At 50.2% G+C, this 17,051-nt stretch overlaps 1 protein-coding gene and 1 pseudogene across 1 annotated transcript; both read right to left on the bottom strand.

Moving 5' to 3' along the window:
* Nucleotides 1-86: 86 nt before the first annotated feature.
* Nucleotides 87-13,227, bottom strand: CUNH16orf89 (chromosome unknown C16orf89 homolog). Its single transcript, XM_028117525.2, is given in 8 exon segments — nucleotides 87-265; nucleotides 2,537-2,623; nucleotides 3,887-3,991; nucleotides 4,828-4,963; nucleotides 6,185-6,299; nucleotides 7,918-8,068; nucleotides 9,058-9,207; nucleotides 13,017-13,227. Coding segments are annotated over 8 exon segments (1,134 nt in total).
* LOC114219891 (cytochrome c oxidase subunit 6A1, mitochondrial pseudogene) lies at nucleotides 7,250-7,643 on the bottom strand (annotated as a pseudogene).
* Nucleotides 13,228-17,051: the final 3,824 nt, after the last annotated feature.

Genomic DNA, 17,051 nt, shown 5'->3' on the forward strand with positions numbered 1-17,051 from the left:
CTGGGTTGCTTTGCTACTCATTGCTTCTGCTGCCTCCTTGTCAGGGCATGGCCCAGGCACCCAGGATTTAAGGGAGGAAGGATTGACTAATGGCATCTGGCATCCATTTCAGTGGCAGGTGTGGAAACATTTGTCTCAGCGACTGCGGGTGGCACCAGTGTGGACTGCCACAGCTCTCCATTTGCTAGGGGGTATTTAGCCGGGACGTAGAGGAAGCCCCCCCGGGCTGCCACAGCCATGGCTGTCTTGTGGGAGGAACAGCCATCTGGGGAGAGAGAGAGTCCTCCCTGTGACTACTGTGCGGTGGCCACAGTTCCATTATGAGTGCTTTTCGGATGCTTCCCCAGCCAGCCAGATCCTGGGCCAGGCACCCGTCCACCAGCTGCTATGAGCGCTGGCCACTAATGACTCCCTTCTCCAGAAAAATGACCCCAGCCAGTTGGAGCCTTCTCCTCAGGGAGGTTATGCCTCCTCCCAGTGCCTTACTAATACAGGACACAAAAGCCCCGCCTTCCATCTCAAGGGGGTGACTCAGGTACGATTTCCACTCCAGAGCTCCCCTCCCCTGGGATCTGACCTGAGGCCACACCCTTGTCTAGCTCCTTCCCACCTCCCCTTGCTCTCAGGCCCTGCGTGAGACCTTCTAGGACAGCACCCTATTGCCTGTTTTTGCAGACAGGGAAACTGAGGCTCAGGTAGCAGAGCTGAGCTCCGCATCCCTGGGGGCTCCACAGCTCATTTTTTGACCTTGATAGCCTCTGTCATTGCTGCCTTAGTCTTGCCTGGTCCCAGGTGACCGTGAGCACCTGCCTGACACCGGCCTGAGACAAGAACCCCTTAGATGTTACTTAGTTCCCTAAACCCAAAGTAGGCCACCCATCCTGTGTTTCTGAGCAGGTGGGAAGGAGCCAGGACTTTTCTCTCCCTGCACAGTCTTGAAGAAGGGAAGGACCCCAGCTAGGGCCTTTGGAGGGAGGGAGAATGCAGGTTTCAAGAAGGCTAATTACCCACCCCAGCAGCTCACGCTGTCATATGCCAAATACCATGGAGCGTGCTTTGTACAGTGATCTGATACTAACCCCCAACAGCTCTATGAAGGAGGCACTGTTAGGTCCCTATCTTACAGATAAAGAAACTGAGGCTCAGAGAGGTTGAGTGACCCCCACTGTGAGGAAGAAGCGGATTCAAACTCTGACAGCATGATTTCAAATCCTGTGCTCCAAATCTCCACGCTGGCTGCCCCCTGGTCCATGGGTGTGCAGGGGGTGTGCACCAGAAGGAAAGAAAGCACCACTCCCTCCTGGGCAGTTTTCCAGACTTGTCAATCTGCAGGGGCCCAAGAAGGACCTTGGGCCTTTCTGCAGCTCCCTCTCCAGCCCTCAGGTCGGTCCTACGGTCCATCTGTCTGCCTCTAGGGGGCAGCCTACCAGCTGGCCATGGGTAGCCACAGCCCCCTGTGTCAGGGGCCTCTGGAAGTCTCCTGAGAACTTCTCTCCCGGCTTCCACTCCCTTCTCTTGTCTACCTGCAGGCAGATGATGAGGCTACAGTGGGGCTCACGGGCAGACATTTAGTTAATGGGATCGTTCACCAACCTATGCTGGACATCTACTAAGGGGGCTGGCTATTCTACCTCCTGCTTCTGTCTTGCAGTTATTTATTTTTTATTAATAAAAAAAATGAATCAGGTCTTCTCTTCCTTCTTTATCCCTCCCTCCCTCCCTCCCTCCCATATTAAATCTTGCCTTTCTTCCTTTCTCCATATAACCATATCTGATTCTTGGTTTCTCTACACTGGTGGGCTGATCACATAAGTTATCATCTCAACCAGGACACTTTGGGGAGGAAAGGGGCCACTATTCATAATGGCTCCAGGACAAGAGGTGTAAGCTGGGGACATCCGGACATATGGCCGTGGGGATGGCAATGGTCACTTGCCTGTTGGCTCAGATTCCCTCCTGCCCTTTTTTGCTCCAAACCACAGTGCACTGACCCTTCCAAACTACATTTCCCAGGATGCCTTGCTCATCACCTTCTGGTTAGGTTTGAGCAATAGCAGACACAAGCTGAAAGAGGGCCGAAGATGGGGTATTTCTCCCCATTTTTGCCTCCTCCATGTCCAACCACCTTGCTCCACAGTCCCTCCAGCTCTGCCTCCAGGGAGAGTAGTGGCTTCTTGCAGTGGTTAATCTCTGGGTTTTCTCACTTTTCTGGGTTCACCTCTTACAACACCTCTGAGAAGAGTTCCCTCCATTAAATTCCCTCTGCCTCAAGTTCCTGGTGCAGGTTCTGGTTTCCTGACTTGACCTTGACGGAGAGGGGGTGATCTCTGTGATTTTCAGTAACATGCTGAAACTTTTATGTTCCTTTCCCTGGAGACAAGGTCTTTGGACTCCCAGTTCTTACCCTCCCCTCCACTTCCCAGACCTGGCCCTGAAGGGATGGCAAGGCACATTTCCACTGAGGTCAATCTTCTGTGTGCAGCCTTTCTGGGGTGTCTTGGTTTCATGCCCAGAAGGCCCCGGGTATTTTCATTACCTGTAAATTGTTTTTCTCGCCTCTTCACTCTTCTCAAAACATGCTGTTGGCGTTGAACGGCTTTTGATAATTCTTCATCTTCAGCAGCTGGGAGAAGAGTTGGAAAGTGACCTTCTTGAGATGGGTTTTCACACATTACTCACCAAACCTCCTCCCCCTCACACCTCAAGCAGCTCAGGTCTTCTCTTGAATCTGGAGGTCCTTACAGAAGGTTCCTTGAGTGCCTGTCTGCAGATCCTTACACACTGCCTAAATATGTCATCTACTGATGTTTCTCCAGGTGTAGTCCCCCAACCACCCACATCAGAACAGCAGGAGGAGCTTCTTAAAAATGCAAGCTCCACAGGCCCACCTTCTACCTGCTGAATCTGTAGGTCTGGGGGCCTGATAATCTGCATTTTATCGACTCCTCAATTTTGAGAACAGATGCTCTTATTTCAAAAGCTTTGCCTCCTTGAGCATCCCAAGCTTCAGCATTTATTGGGAGCCTCCTCTGTACCATGCACAGGACAGGTGCTTTCCCATGTATTATGTCTACTCACAGCTCAGGAAGGAGATTATTATACTAATTTATTGACAGATGAGGAAATCAAGGCTTAGCGAGGTGAAGTGACTTACTGCAAAGAGGACCAGCTGCCCAGTGTCACACAGCTGGAAAGGGGCTGTGTCCTCTCTGCCTCTACTTCTATGTTACCTGCTCCAGACGTCTCCCCTGAATACTCCCGCCCAAAGAACCATCTTCCATATTCTTTTCTTTCTCAGCCTGTTGTCTCCTTCACAGCCCTTATCAGAACTTGTAATTATCTCACTTATTGGTTAATTTAGATGGTTTCTACCTCTCTTCTTCAGGGCCCTAGTATTCCCTGGAGCCTAGAACAGTGTCTGGCACAGAGCAGGTGCTCAGGGAATACTCACTGAAGCAATAGATTTGTTCATGCGGGTGCAGGGGGCCAACACCTTCCAATGAGACTGTCTCCCGCCCTGCAAAATTTTGGCTTCCAAAGGTCTAAGCCCATTTCCGTATGCGTGTGTTCACATGTGTGTTTGCATGCATATACATGTTGAGAATCTCTCTCTGAGCCACTAAGACCACTGTATCACCTTTCTTCACTCGGCCTGGAAACCCAGCCCCCTACCAGCCTCCCTACCAGCTTCTGCCTTTGGCTCAGGTCATGATCCCAAGGTCCTGGGATCGAGCCTGGAGTCTGGCTCCCTGCTAGGCGGGGAGTCTGCTTCTCCCTCTCCCTCTCCCTCTGTCCCTCCCCACAGCTCATGCTCTCTCTCTCAAATAAATAAATAAATAAAATCTTAAAAATAAAATCTCCCAGCCAGGGTAGAAGTGCAGCTCACCAGGCCTCCTGAAGTATCCTTCCTGTGGCTTCTGCCAGTTGAGAATGGCCTCCAGCTACCGGAGATTGTAGAAATCCAAGAAGCCACCGATTCCACAGAACATGACTGGAAGCAAAAGGCCCTCTACAGGCCTGCCCCCCAGACCCACCTGCTCCCACTGCCCAAGGGTGCACAGTGCCCCCTGCCTCCTCCCGCCAGTGGGTGGGTACTCAGTGCAGTGGCTGGAAGAAGGCAGCTGCCAGGCTAGGTCCTGCCTCCCATTTAGGGCCTTCATGGGAGTCCCTTAAGAGTCAGGGTCAGGGGGCGCTTGGGTGGCTCAGTCGTTAAGTGTCTGCCTTCGGCTCAGGTCATGATGCCAGGGTCCTGGGATCGAGCCCCACATTGGGCTGCCTGCTCGGCGGGAAGCCTGCTTCTCTCTCTCCCACTCCCCCCTGCTTGTGTTCCCTCTCTCACTGTGTCTCTCTCTGTCAAATAAATGAATAAAATCTTAAAAAAAAAAAAAAAGAGGGTCAGTAGAGGGATCTAGACACCCAAGCCAAGGAGCAGCTGCTCAGAGACCCCTTTTCTGCCTCATCCCTGAGCTAGCCTGTCAGTCCAGAGCTCCATCACTAGGTCAGCCTTTCGGGGCAGGAAGCAGTCACATCATGGCAGATAAAATATAGGATGCCCAGTTAAATTTGAGTGTCCAATAAACACAAACGCAAATTTTAAAGCATACACATATCCCAGGGAATGTTCAGGATAAACTTATACTAAAAATATATCTGAAGTTCAAATTTACTTGGGCATCCTGTATTTTTATTTGCTAAATCTGGCAGCCCTACTGTGTGTGTTGTGTGTGTGTTTGTGTGTGTGTGTGTGTGTGTGTGTGTGTGTGTGTGCGCGCGCGCGTGCAGGCACACCCCTCTGCTTTGTTCCTAGAGAGGAATGCCAGGGCTCACTGTTCTCCATGAAGATGTCCCGGGTCGGGTAGGCATATCCGATGGCCTCAGCTCTCCGGTTCAGGTCCATCATGTTGGCACAAAAGAGGTTCATGTAGTGCTGGCTCTGGCAGAACAGTCCCCCTGTGCATCCCTTCTGAGGGGAACAAACAGCCAGAAGGATGGGTGACAGACCTGCACTCTGCTATAGGGGAAGACTTGTAGTTCTCAGATGGTCTGGTAGGTGGCTGTCTTTGGGGCAGTTCTTTCCCCTTTCCCAGGATTTCTTCCCCATCTACACCCCTGGACTGCTTGGGGCTCTGTCCCGGGGCGGCGGGGTGGGGGGGATCAGAAAGAGCTGGGTTTGAGTCCTGGCTCAGCCACTCGAGCTGTGTGACCTTAGCTTGCTAAGTTAACCTTTCTGAGCCTCAAGGGTCTTAGCCACAGGGAAAGGGCGATGTGTCTGGGATCTGCACCAGAGGTGCTCACTTGGATGGGTGGTACCATAATTAGGAAGTGCCCAACACAGGCCTGACACTGGAGCGTTATAGCCATTAGCTGCTGTCACATTCAGATTCCAGGCTAAGCCAGCTGGCTAGCTTCAGTGCTGCTCAAAGTGTGGACCATGGACTGGTCTCAGGGACAGGACAGGAGATGAGAAGGGGCTTTGGCAATTTCTGTAACAATGTGTAGCTTTCTACCTGTCGAATCTAATAAAATAATTTTCCTCATAATTTGATTTTTATTCTATTTACAGAAATACTGGATAGTGACAGCTTGCAAATAAATAATTTTTTTTTTTTAAAAACCTACCTAAAACATTAAGTACCTGCTCAGCTAAGAATTTCCGCACATGGAATAACCTCTTTCAGTGGAGATAATGAGCCTTACCTTTCCATATGGGGAAACACATATGTTTAAAAATTATCATTATTTAGTGAAATTTGAGCTCTTGGGCTTGGAAGAGCATTGGGTGCTGCAGAGGTGGGTGTGGGGCTGGTTTGTCTTGGTTTGGTTTTCTAGAAGCTGCTAATGGACCAGATGTTCTAAATCCTTTTCCATTTGTTATTGTTTACTGAGTTCTTTCTGCTGCTTCTCTTTTACTCTTTCTCTTTGTTTTCCTGATGCCTACGACCTAGTTTAGCATGCAATTCGATCTGTCCAACGAGAATCCCAAATCCTGCCCCCCCACCCCTAGTTTGGTTCAATGTTATATCAGAGAGATGGCAGGCTACTCTTCTCCTTCCTGATGTCCAAAGCATAAGTCCAAAACCCTGCTTATTTTCCTGGTGTGTAGCATACAAACCACACTGCCACAAGCCCCTTTTTCTCTTTCTCTCTCCTCTATGTGCATGGCTGGCCCACGCCGGGCACTTACCATTCTGGCAAAGAGGAAGAAGAGCAACTGGTGGGACAAGCAGTAGCCTGAGCAGCCGGGCTTGGTCATGAGGGTCCTGCAGAAGTCTGAGAGCCTGCAGGGCTGGCTGTCTGTCCTGGGGAAGAAGTGGTTCAGGCCCTAGAGAAGGGTGCCCTAAAGGAAGACTGAGGACAGGGAGTCTTCCCTGGTCCCCGTTCCCCCACTAGTTATTAGAACCCCAGTAGGTTCCAGGCACCCAGCTGTGCACAAGGGGTTGCTGGATAGCACACAGGTGTACTGTGTCTTGATTTGCTAAATCAGTACCCCAGCACAGGGGAGGTGACCCTGGAGTTATCCTGGGTTGGGTGAGCTCCAGTGGGCTGTGACGTGCTATTGCTCCGTGGGACTCCCAAGTACGGTCTTTCCTGTCACTGCCCTGTACAGCAGTTCTCTGAACCTAGGGCTGATTCAGGCCTGGCTCCAAGCCTACTGCACAGCAGGATGAAATGGTGAGCTTAACTAGGCTCTACTCCTGCTTGCAGAGACCTACAGCCCAGGGAGGGAGGCAGAACCCTAGACAAATGTAAATTGTATCTATGGCTACCAGTGGTGCTAGGAGAGCCCACCTATTCTGGGAGGTCAGCCTTGTGCAGTGGGGTCAGGGAAGGTTCTGGAGGAAGGATGCTGGAGGTGGCCCTGAAGTGTAAGCAGGGTTATTTAGGTGGGGGGTGGGGTGGGGCAGGGTGGGAGGAGGCCCACAATGCCAGCCGGGCACAGAAAAGGTTTAGAAGTGGGACAGAGTAGGTCCTTTTGGGAGTCTGACAAGAGCCCCAGGGGCTGGTTTAGAGGGGCCTGGAGACCTGGAAGGGCAGCAGGAGCTGGGGCTTTGTTCTGAGAACAACAGGAAGCTTCACACTGGGGGTGGGATGTTCAGATATGGTTTTTTTTTTTCTTTTGGACCAATCTAAGTTATTTATTTAAGCCATCTCCTGCCATAAGCAAAGGGATGGAAGATCAGTATACTGGTCATCATTTGATACAAGTAAGGAAGGTGAGCTTAAGGTCCCATAGACTTGGTCTGTGTGCAGAGTCATGGTCCAAACCAGTGCTGTGGTCCCCACTGGGTGGTGGTCCAGGTTCTCTCTATTCATCTTCATAGCCGGTTGGAAGTGGATTCACGTGAGAGTTATGGAATAGAGTATGATTACCATCTCCCCAGGGAAAGGGCTTGGACCTGATGCGGAGATGGGGGTAGGCGACGAACTCGGGTCTCTCGTGCTCTCTGTGACGCGACTTCAGGAAGACATTCAGCATGCTCACACCCACACCAGGGAGCGCTATGAAGTAGGTGAGAGCCTTCCACATGCAAGCTGAGCCCTCCTCGCCGTGGGCGCCACTCGACATGGAACGCCCCAGCTGTGCCCCGGACCGACCTAGCAGCCCAGACAGCCGAGACACAGACGCCGCCGCCATTTTCGACCTGGACCCAGATATGTTTTTTGAAAGGATCCCTTTGGTGTGAGAGACCAATGGGGTGCAGGGGAGGGAGGTGCAGGGAATGGGGTGGATGTTTGGGGAGTGGGGGGGCAGCTTAGGTGCAATGAGGGTGGGAGAGGTTGGTGTCTGGGTGGCTAGGGGGGTGGTGGCTGTGCCTGGTTTCACACAGGGACTTGGAGAGCAAGTGGGACAGGAGGACAAGCAGGGAGCAAGTGGTTTTGGGCTTTTGGGAAGCGGGGCAAGTGCAGGGGGCCCACCCTGTTCCCAGCAGCTGCACCAGACACGAGTCACTGCGTTCCTCTGAGAAGGAGTCCTGTGGTTCAAACGTGGGGTAGACTATGGAAGCATCTGTGCGGGTCCAGGCATGCGGAAGCTTCCAAAACCCAGGTTGGATGATTGGCTGGAACTCTGGTAGAGAGGTGGGGTGAGGGGAAAACACCCAGGAGCAGTGGGCCATGCCTTGCCTAACTGCACCCAGGCTCTTGCAGCCCAAGCCCAGGAATTGGGTGTCCCTGCCCAGGTAGCCCTGACCACACACAAGCCTGCTCAGGACTGTGAGCCTTGCCTCCTGGTTGCACATTATGTTTGAAACACTCAGGAAGCTCCTCTTCTAAAAAAAAATTTTTTTTTAAATCAGTAGGAATTGGGGTGCCTGGGTGGCTCAGTCGGTTAAGCTTCTGCCTTCGGCTCAGGTCATGATCCCAAGGTCCTGGGATCGAGCCTGGAGTCTGGCTCCCTGCTAGGCGGGGAGTCTGCTTCTCCCTCTCCCTCTTCCTCTGCCCCTCCCCACATCTCATGCTTTCTCTCTCAAATAAATAAATAAATAAAATCTTAAAAACAAAAACAGATGCCAAGGGGCTTCTTTTAGGGTGACACAGGTTGGGACGGTCTTAAAGGACAGGCCTGGGAGAGAACAGGGCACCTGGAGATCAGAGGTAGAGAGGGCTGGGGTGTGGTCATGTGCAGCCTGGCTATTGCTGAGAAGGAAGGGTGTGCTGGCTAATCATCTCCCCATTCACTCCCACACACCTGACTGGAAGCTGAGAGTCTAGGAGGCTGGACAAGCATGAAGGGCTGGTTTTGTAAGTCGCCCCCCTCTACCACCCTCAGGAATGATTCACGCCAGGCTTATGAGGTGGATCAGAGAGAGGCTAGCAGGATGCTATATTTGGTGTGCAAAGGGCTGAATTACTTTTGAGATATCCCACTCTCTGGGACAGACCAGACCCTCCCCTCTGGTCTAGGATGAAGGCTCCCAAGCCTGGGGTGAGCTGAACAAGGAGAGGCACGTTTCCTACTCCCAGCCACCCCCCACTCCGCCCCACCATTCACCGGTAGGAGTGTCCCCCCCAGATGCTGTGTTCCTGAAGTAATGGGACTCTACCCCCTGGTATTACCTCTTAGGTAGTTGGGGTCACTCAGCTTGAGGTAGAAGATGGATCTGTGAAGGAGAGGCACTAACTTTTCCACCAGCTTCCCCACATGCAGGCTCAGCCACTGCAGCTGGGGGTCCTGGGCCTGCTTTTCCTGAACACCTTTTAGCTGCACTGGAATGGAAAAGACTTCATTCATTCCATCATTTGACAAACCATTGGGACAGGAAAGATTATCCTAACTTATAATGCTTAGTGAGCTTCTCTGCCTCCTCCAGTTCCTGAGAGGAAAGAATTGGCTGAACTTATTGGAAATTAGGCCTTGTGGGGCTCAGCTGGGTGATGGGGGTGGGGCTAGTGTGCTGGAAGTTGGCAGCTAAGAGTTTGATTTCTGGAGATGGGCCTGAGTTCAGATTGTGACTCTAATATTTTCTTGGGTGACCAGAGAAAGATATTTAATTTCTTTCCATTTTACTTGCTTCACCTATAAAATGGGGGTAATGATGATCCTTACTTCTTAGAGTGGGGGGTTGTAAGGATTAAATGAACTAATGCATAGAGAGGACTTAGCATTGTCCACAGTGCAAAGTAAGCACTTAATAAAGTTTAGCTATAAGTATTAATTAGGGAGATCACTGCTGTACAGGAATGAGGAAGGGATTCAGATGCTGGGTGAAGAGCTGCTGTGTACAGTTGAACAGGTTGTATACTGCATGAGGGCAGCATATATTCCTGTTATGGGTTTGTATATGTATTAAGACAATTTTCCAGCAGATGGCAGGCAAGTGACTTGAGGAAGGAGACATCTTTTTCTAATTTTCACAAAGGTGCCTTTTGGAATAGCAGTGGTTCTGCAGGGGTGGGAGAAAATGGTGATGGTAGGGAGATAAGAGGTGGTCGAGAGAGGAGATGTGAGGGAAAGCCTCAGCACAGGGCTGAGAGGGTAAGAGATGGCCTGAGTTCAGGTAGAGAACTTTGATGGGGAGGGCAGCTGAGGTTTAAGAGGGTGCTAAGCAAGTCTTGTGGGGTGATGGGCTCTGTAACACTCTTCTCCAGTCTTGGTTCTCTCCCTGCACTTGAACTTAGGCCGTCTGCTTCCAAAGACTTGTTCTGGACTGCCTGGCTCAGGTGGAGGGCATTGTGCTGGCACCCAGAAGGGGTAGCCAAGTCAGCAGTGAGGTGCACCCAATCTGGCCTCATGGTGGTATGTTTGTCCCTGCCTGTGCAGCTGCTGCTGCCACCCTCTGGATCACCCTCCTGGCTGGCAGGGGCAGCTGGAGGGACCCTTTTCTCTCTTAGGGTCAACGTTCACTTGCCTAGCCCCAAGCAGAAAGGATTTGGGAGATGATCAAGTATCTTGTTGCTACTGGACCCCCAGAACATGAAGCTCTTCTCTCTGTCCCGGGAGGCTGAGAATGAAGATAGGACCCTCACGTGAGTGCTGTGGCAGCCAGCTGGTTTTCACACCCTTCCAAGCCCCTCCTTCACTGTATGGGGCTGACCCTCGAAACCAATAAGAAATTGGGGAAATGATGGTGTGTGACCTCCAAAGCTTGGTTGTAAAAGACGTTGAGCCTTCTACCTTGCTATCTCTGAGGTCACTTGCTCTGGGGGATGTCAGCTGTCATGTTACGAGGGCACACAAGTAGCCGTACGGCGAGGTCACATGGTGAGTAGCTGAGGCCTCCAGGAACCTGCCAGCACTAACTTGCCAGGCCTGGGAGTGAACGGGGTGGCTCCTCCGGCCCCAGTCAAGCCTTCAGATGATCACACCCCTGGCTAACATCTTGACTCCAACCCCATGTGAGACCCTGAGCCAGAACCACCCAGACCAACTGTTCCTGGATTCCTGACAAACAGAAATGGTGAGATGGTAACAATTTTGTTGTTTTATGCAGCTAAATTCAGGAAGAATTTGTTATGCGTCAGTAGGTTATTGCAAAGGGATAGGGCAGAGCTGTGGAGAGGAGAGGAGGGGGGTGGCCCTGGTCTAAGGCTGTTGTGTGGTGTCAGCTTGGGCCGCCGCTTCCCTCCTTCCCAGCCACCTCGACCCTGTAGTGATTCAGACAATGGGCGCTGAGTCAGACAGAGCAGGGTTCTAAGCCTACTGCTTACACTTGCTTGCTGTGTGACCTTGGACATTTTCTAAAGCCTGTCCCCTCCTTGGTAAAAAGGGGGTAATCATAATGAACTTACTTTGAGGATTATGGGGAGAAGTCAGTGAAATACCCTACACGAGCGTCTACATTGTGCCAGTGCTTAGTGGGTACTTAACCTTATCTTTTATTATCTCATGGACCCCACAAAGCACATGGCCAAGGGAACCACCTGCCCTTCCCTTCTCTCTCCATAAGGAAACAACAGGTCCATGGGACGGCTGTTGACAAAAGCCTGTTGCCTTGTTCCAGGAATGTTTATTCAACCGCTGCTTGGATGGAGCCCAGGGCTGTGCCTGGCATCTAGGGTGGTCAGAAAAGTCAACGCAATGCCCACCCCCCCCCAAGGGCTGTTAGAGCAGGTGGATTTGAGTACTAGACCCTCTGCCTATCAGCTGTGAGGCGTAGGGAGGTTACTGAACCCTCTGTGCCTCAGAGTCCCCACCTGCAGAGAGAGCAAAACAGAGCACTTCCCTCTCTGGGCTGTTTGGTGATTACATGCAGCCAGTACCCAGGTAACATCCAAAGGCACATTTGCCCGGCCACATGCCAGGCTTTGTGGGCCCCTTCCTTTAAGAAAAAAATAGATTAAAGTCTTACAGTCTTATGACTGTATTAGGATAAAGATGGATATGTTGATATTATATATTAGAGCATTCTCCTTGATTTAAAAGTTCACTTTTATTCCTTCTGACTTTAACAGAAATCAAAACAGGGCGCCTGGGTGGGTCAGTTGGTTAAGTGTCTGCCTTCAGCTCAGGTCATGATCTCAGGTCCTGGGATTTAGCCCTGCATCAGGCTCCCTGCTGAGTGGGGAATCTGCTTCTCCCTTTCCCTCTGCCCTTCTCCCCTGCTCATGCTCTCTCTCTCTCTCTCTCTCTCTCTCTCTCTCTCTCTCTCACACACACACACACACACACACTCTCTCTCTCTCTCAAATAAATAAATAAAAAGAAAATCATTTTCATGGGCCTCTGTAAATATCCTGTGCCTAATGGGGAAGCCAGGCCTGTGGTTTATTACTGTTATTCATTTCTAGAGGCATTATAGGACAGGGCTGGGATTAAATGGAGACCCTGGTCCTAGCCTGAGAGGATCTTGGATCTTGGGGGTCTCCGATGCTGCCTGGAGGCTCAGAGGTGTGGGGAGTACACTGGGAGGCCAGGCACAGAAGCAGACCTGTTCCAGAGCCCCTCCTCCTGCTGGGACCTGGTGTCTGGGTGGGTGGGGGTGGCAAGCTGCACTGGCCACCCAGAGGGGGTGATGTGAAAGGGGGCCAGCCAGAGCCCCAGGCTGATACCAAGTCAGCTCTTTGTCACTTAGGTCAAGGTGGCCTTGGGAGAGGGGCTTCCTGCAACCTGAAGTGTGTGTTGGGTGGTTCCCTGTTTGCCTTGGCCTATTGCCAGCTCTTCTAGAGGATCTTATATCCCTGAAAGCTGAGCAAACACTTGGCTCTTTTCTTGGAGCCTTCAGGTGGCTTTGGCTGGAAGTGGGGGGAGTGGTTGGAGCCTGATCTTCAGGGTTCCTGGTTTTGTCCATAGCTGCCCTCCCATAAATGCCCCCCTTGAAAGGGAACACTCCTTCTGCCCATCTTGTTCATGATATATCAGGATTGGCACTGTCAAACGAATCATTTCCTCCCAGGAAAATAATTTCCAAATATTTTCCCATGTGGTTTCTGAATCCTTTTTGCTTCTAAAATAATTGAGTATATATAGCAAGGCTCCAAGACACTCAAAAGGAGCAAGGGTTCCAGCAGAGCAAGGAGGTGACTGGCTGAGAACTGGTTTTCTGATGGCCAGTCCAGGAGAATGAGAGTGCACCCACCTTCCATCACCCGGAAGCCCACCACGCCGTCTTGGTTGATTTCAGGCAGCCTCTTCTTCAGGAAGGAGGTGGCTCTCTCCAGCGCTGAGAGGATAAGTCCCACGATGGCGGTCTTGCCCTCTGGGGTGTCTGGTGGTGCCAGTGAGGAGGGCTGCAGAGATGGTGGTGTTGCCATCAGCAAGAGCAGGAGTGTGAGCCCTGGGCTGGACATGGCTGGCCCACTGCCTGAGGCTGGTCGAGTGGTTCAGCCTCAGGCAGCCAGCCCCCACATACCCTCCTCCTGTCCCTTCCTCCTTGCCCCTCCCCAGCAGAGCTGGAGACAGTTGGCGGGCGGGGCTGACCCAGCAGCTTGGGGTGGCCTGGGCAGAGGGCCATGGGAAGGGCCGCTGGAGGGGTCTGCCTGCGGGGGGTGGGCGGGGGGGTGGGCAGCAGTCAGGCCAGCCCTGGAGTGGAGCCAGCTGGCTGCAAGCTCCCACCCTTTCCTCCTCATTCCTGATTCTCCAGGCCCATAGGCTACATCTTGGATCTACCAATTGCAGTTATACTCCAGAAATCTGAAAGCACGAAAACGTAAAGGTTTTTGCTTTTTGTTTTTTTTTTTTTTTAAATAAGTTCGGGATAAGCTTCTTTGAAGGCACATCTACCAGAACTGACAGAAGATTCCTTAGGGCACCTCCTGCCCAGTAGAAACAGAATATGAGCTGCAAAGACAAGCCACGTGGGCACTTAAATATTTTCTAGTAGCCCCAGCGTGGAGCCCAACAGGGGGCACAAACTCACAACCCTAAGGTCAAGACCTGAGCTGAAATCAAGAGTCAGACACTTCACTGACTGAGCCACCCAGTGCCCCAGGTGAAATGAATTTTAATGATCTATTTTATTTGAATCAATGGATCCAAAAAATCATTTCAACTTGTAATCAATATCAAATGAGTAACTTTGTACAATTTTTTTTATTTTGTATATTTTTAAGACTTTTTTATTCATTTATTTGAGACAGAGAGAGAGAATGAGAGAGAGAGAGAGAGAGAGCATGAGAAGGGGGAGGGTCAGAGGGAGAAGCAGACTCCCCGCCAAGCACGGAGCCCCATGTGGGGCTCGATCCAGGGACTCCAGGATCATGACCCGAGCTGAAGGCAGTCGCTTAACCGACTGAGCCACCCAGGCGCCCTTGTAACATTTTTTAAAAATATGTTTTCTCAAATGAAGTCTTTGAAATCTGGCATTTTACACTTGAGGCACATTTCAACACAGGCTAGCCTCATTTCAAGAGCCCGACAATCACATGCAGCTGCTGTATTGGACAGTGAAGACTTAGAGCCCTTCTTTGGCTCAGTGTGAAAGCATATCTTTTTCCCTGCAGAAATTTTTTTAAAAACATTTATGCATTTATTTTAGAGAGAGAGCTCAAGCAGGGGGAGGGGCAGAGGGAGAGGGAGAGGAGGAGGAGAGAGAGAGAAAGAGAGAGAGAGAAGCAGACTCCCCACTGAGTGGGGAGCCCCACACGGGGCTTGATCCCATGACCTCGAGATCACGACCTGAGCCAAAACCAAGAGTTGGATGTTCCACAACTGAGTCACCCAGGTGCACCCCCTGCAGAAATTTTAATGTTGGTTTACTGGGTGCTGTCCTGAACCTTGCTGGATGGTTACATGTACATGCGCCATATTGCCTTTCTAAAATCTAAAAAGTTCTGAATGCAGAAACATATCTGGCCCCAAGGACTTCAGTTAACAGATTACAGATCTATAAAAAAATTATAAAAATACCGCCACCAGAATATGCATCTTGACTCCTTGTGGGCACGCTGTAGGTCAACCATTTAATTTCATTCTCGTCCCTCCCTCCCCTCATCAGCCTTTTTATACATTTTTTCCTGAACATTTAAAAATGACAGCTTTATTGAGATATACTTCACATACCATAAAATTCGCCATTTTAAAGTGTACAATTCAGCAATGTCTTTTAAAGTAGATTCACAAGGTTGCTCAACCACCACCACCGTCTGATTCTGAAACATTTTCGTTCCCCCCAAAAGAAACCCGTACCCACTAGCAGTCACTCTCCACTCCCACCCCTGCCTCCTCAACTGCCCAGCCCCTGGCAACCACAAATCTACCTTCAATTTCTATGGATTTGTCCATTCTGGACATTTCACAGAAATGGGTAATTATTTAACATGTGACCTTTTGTGTCTGACTGCCTTCATTCAGCTTAGTGTTTTCCAGGTTCATCCATGATGTACCATGAATCAGGACTTCATTCCTTTTTATGGCTAAATAACATCCCATTGTATGGCTAGATCACACTATGTCCTATCCATTCATCAGTTGATGGACATATGAGTTGTTTCCACCTTTCTGCTATTGTGATTAATGCTACAATAAACATTTGTTTACAAGTTTTTGTTTCAACACCCGTCTTCAGTTTTCTTGGGGATATACCTAGGATGCAGTTGCTGGATCCTGTGATGACTCTATGTTTGACTAACTGAGGAACCACCAAAATATCTTCCATAGGGGCTGCATCATCTTACCAGGGATGTATGAGGGTTCCTCATGTTTTTGTGTGGTCACCCCATGACATTTTAATATTGCAGTTATACTATATCTTTGTGTACTCTATCTACATCTGTGCCTTATACATAGAGTTAAGTTTTTTTCCCTCCCCAACCATTTTTTATCCCCTTGGGTGCGTCACTGAGAATGAATGTTCCAGGTGAAGTTTGTCACTATCGTCACTTCAGTTAATCCTTACAACAGCCTCTGAAGTGGGTCCTATTCTTTTTTTTTTTTTTTTTAAGATTTTATTTATTTAGGGGCACTTGGGTGGCTCAGATGGTTAAGCGTCTGCCTTTGGCTCAGGTCATGGTCCCAGGGTCCTGGGATCAAGCCCCGCATTAGTCTCCCTGCTCCTCAGGAAGCCTGCTTCTCCCTCTTCCACTCCCCCTGCTTATGTTCCCTCTCTCGCTGTGTATCTCTGTCAAATAAATAAATAAAATCTTTAAAACAAAACAAAACAAAACAAAAGATTTTATTTATTTACCTGAGAGAAAGCAAGAGAGAGAGAGAGAGAGCAGAAAGGGAGAGGGAGAGGAAGAAGCAGACTCCCCACTCAGCAGGGAGCCCAATGTGGGGCTTGATCCCAGGATTCTCAGATCATGACCTGAGCCGAAGGCAGATGCTTAACCGATTGAGCTGCCCAGGCACCGAAGTGGGTCCTATTCTTATCCCCTTTTATAACTTAAAATCTGAGGCTCTAGGGGACAGGGTAAGTGACTTCTTGTGACCTAGTGTCTCACAGCTAGTATGAGGTGATGCAGGAATTCCAACGCCTGAGTCCACATATTAACCATCAGGTGATCCTGCTAGGGTTCAACCTCTGGTCTCTGGAAGGGGAAACAATACCCTCCTGACCTTTGGAAGGACTGAATTTCACATGTGATGTATGTCAAATGGGCAGGCAGGACCTCTGGTTGTTGATACATCTTGCTCCTTTCTCCCTAGAGAAGCAATCCCGACTTGTTTGCAAACCAGGGTTTCATCTTCTAGAGCACAGCATTTACTCTTGGTTTGTCATAACCATGGCACCTGGTCCTTATCCTCTTAGATCATCAGAGCAGGAAGGGCTGTCTGAGATGGGAAGTCCCCTCCTTTAATTACAGGTCAGGAAAGTCAACTGATGGAGAATGACTTGCTCAAGATCATGAAACTCACAAGGCTGAGGTCTCTAGATCCCAGCTGCATCCCACCACAAGAGCGTGGACAGAGTGGGCAGGGTGTGTACTCCAGCCTCCCAACCCCTGCACCTGCAACTGAGGGACTAAAGAGGCTGCCTTCGTCTGTCTGCCTATCCCTCGCATCTGTACATATTTACTCATCTTTCCTTCCCCTCTTTAGCTAAATTTTCAAGCCCTGCCTCTGTCACATACTAATGGTGTGATCTTCAATGTTCTTATTGGTAAAAAAAAAAAAAAAAAAAAAGGACTCACAAGGCTATTGTGAGAAGCAAATGAGACACACATGCCAAGTCTTG

This window comes from Eumetopias jubatus, unplaced genomic scaffold (genome assembly GCF_037043125.1).
Source record: "Eumetopias jubatus isolate StellerSeaLion01/CBP00866 unplaced genomic scaffold, mEumJub1_p1.0 scaffold_12, whole genome shotgun sequence".
Classification (NCBI taxonomy): domain Eukaryota; kingdom Metazoa; phylum Chordata; class Mammalia; order Carnivora; family Otariidae; genus Eumetopias; species Eumetopias jubatus.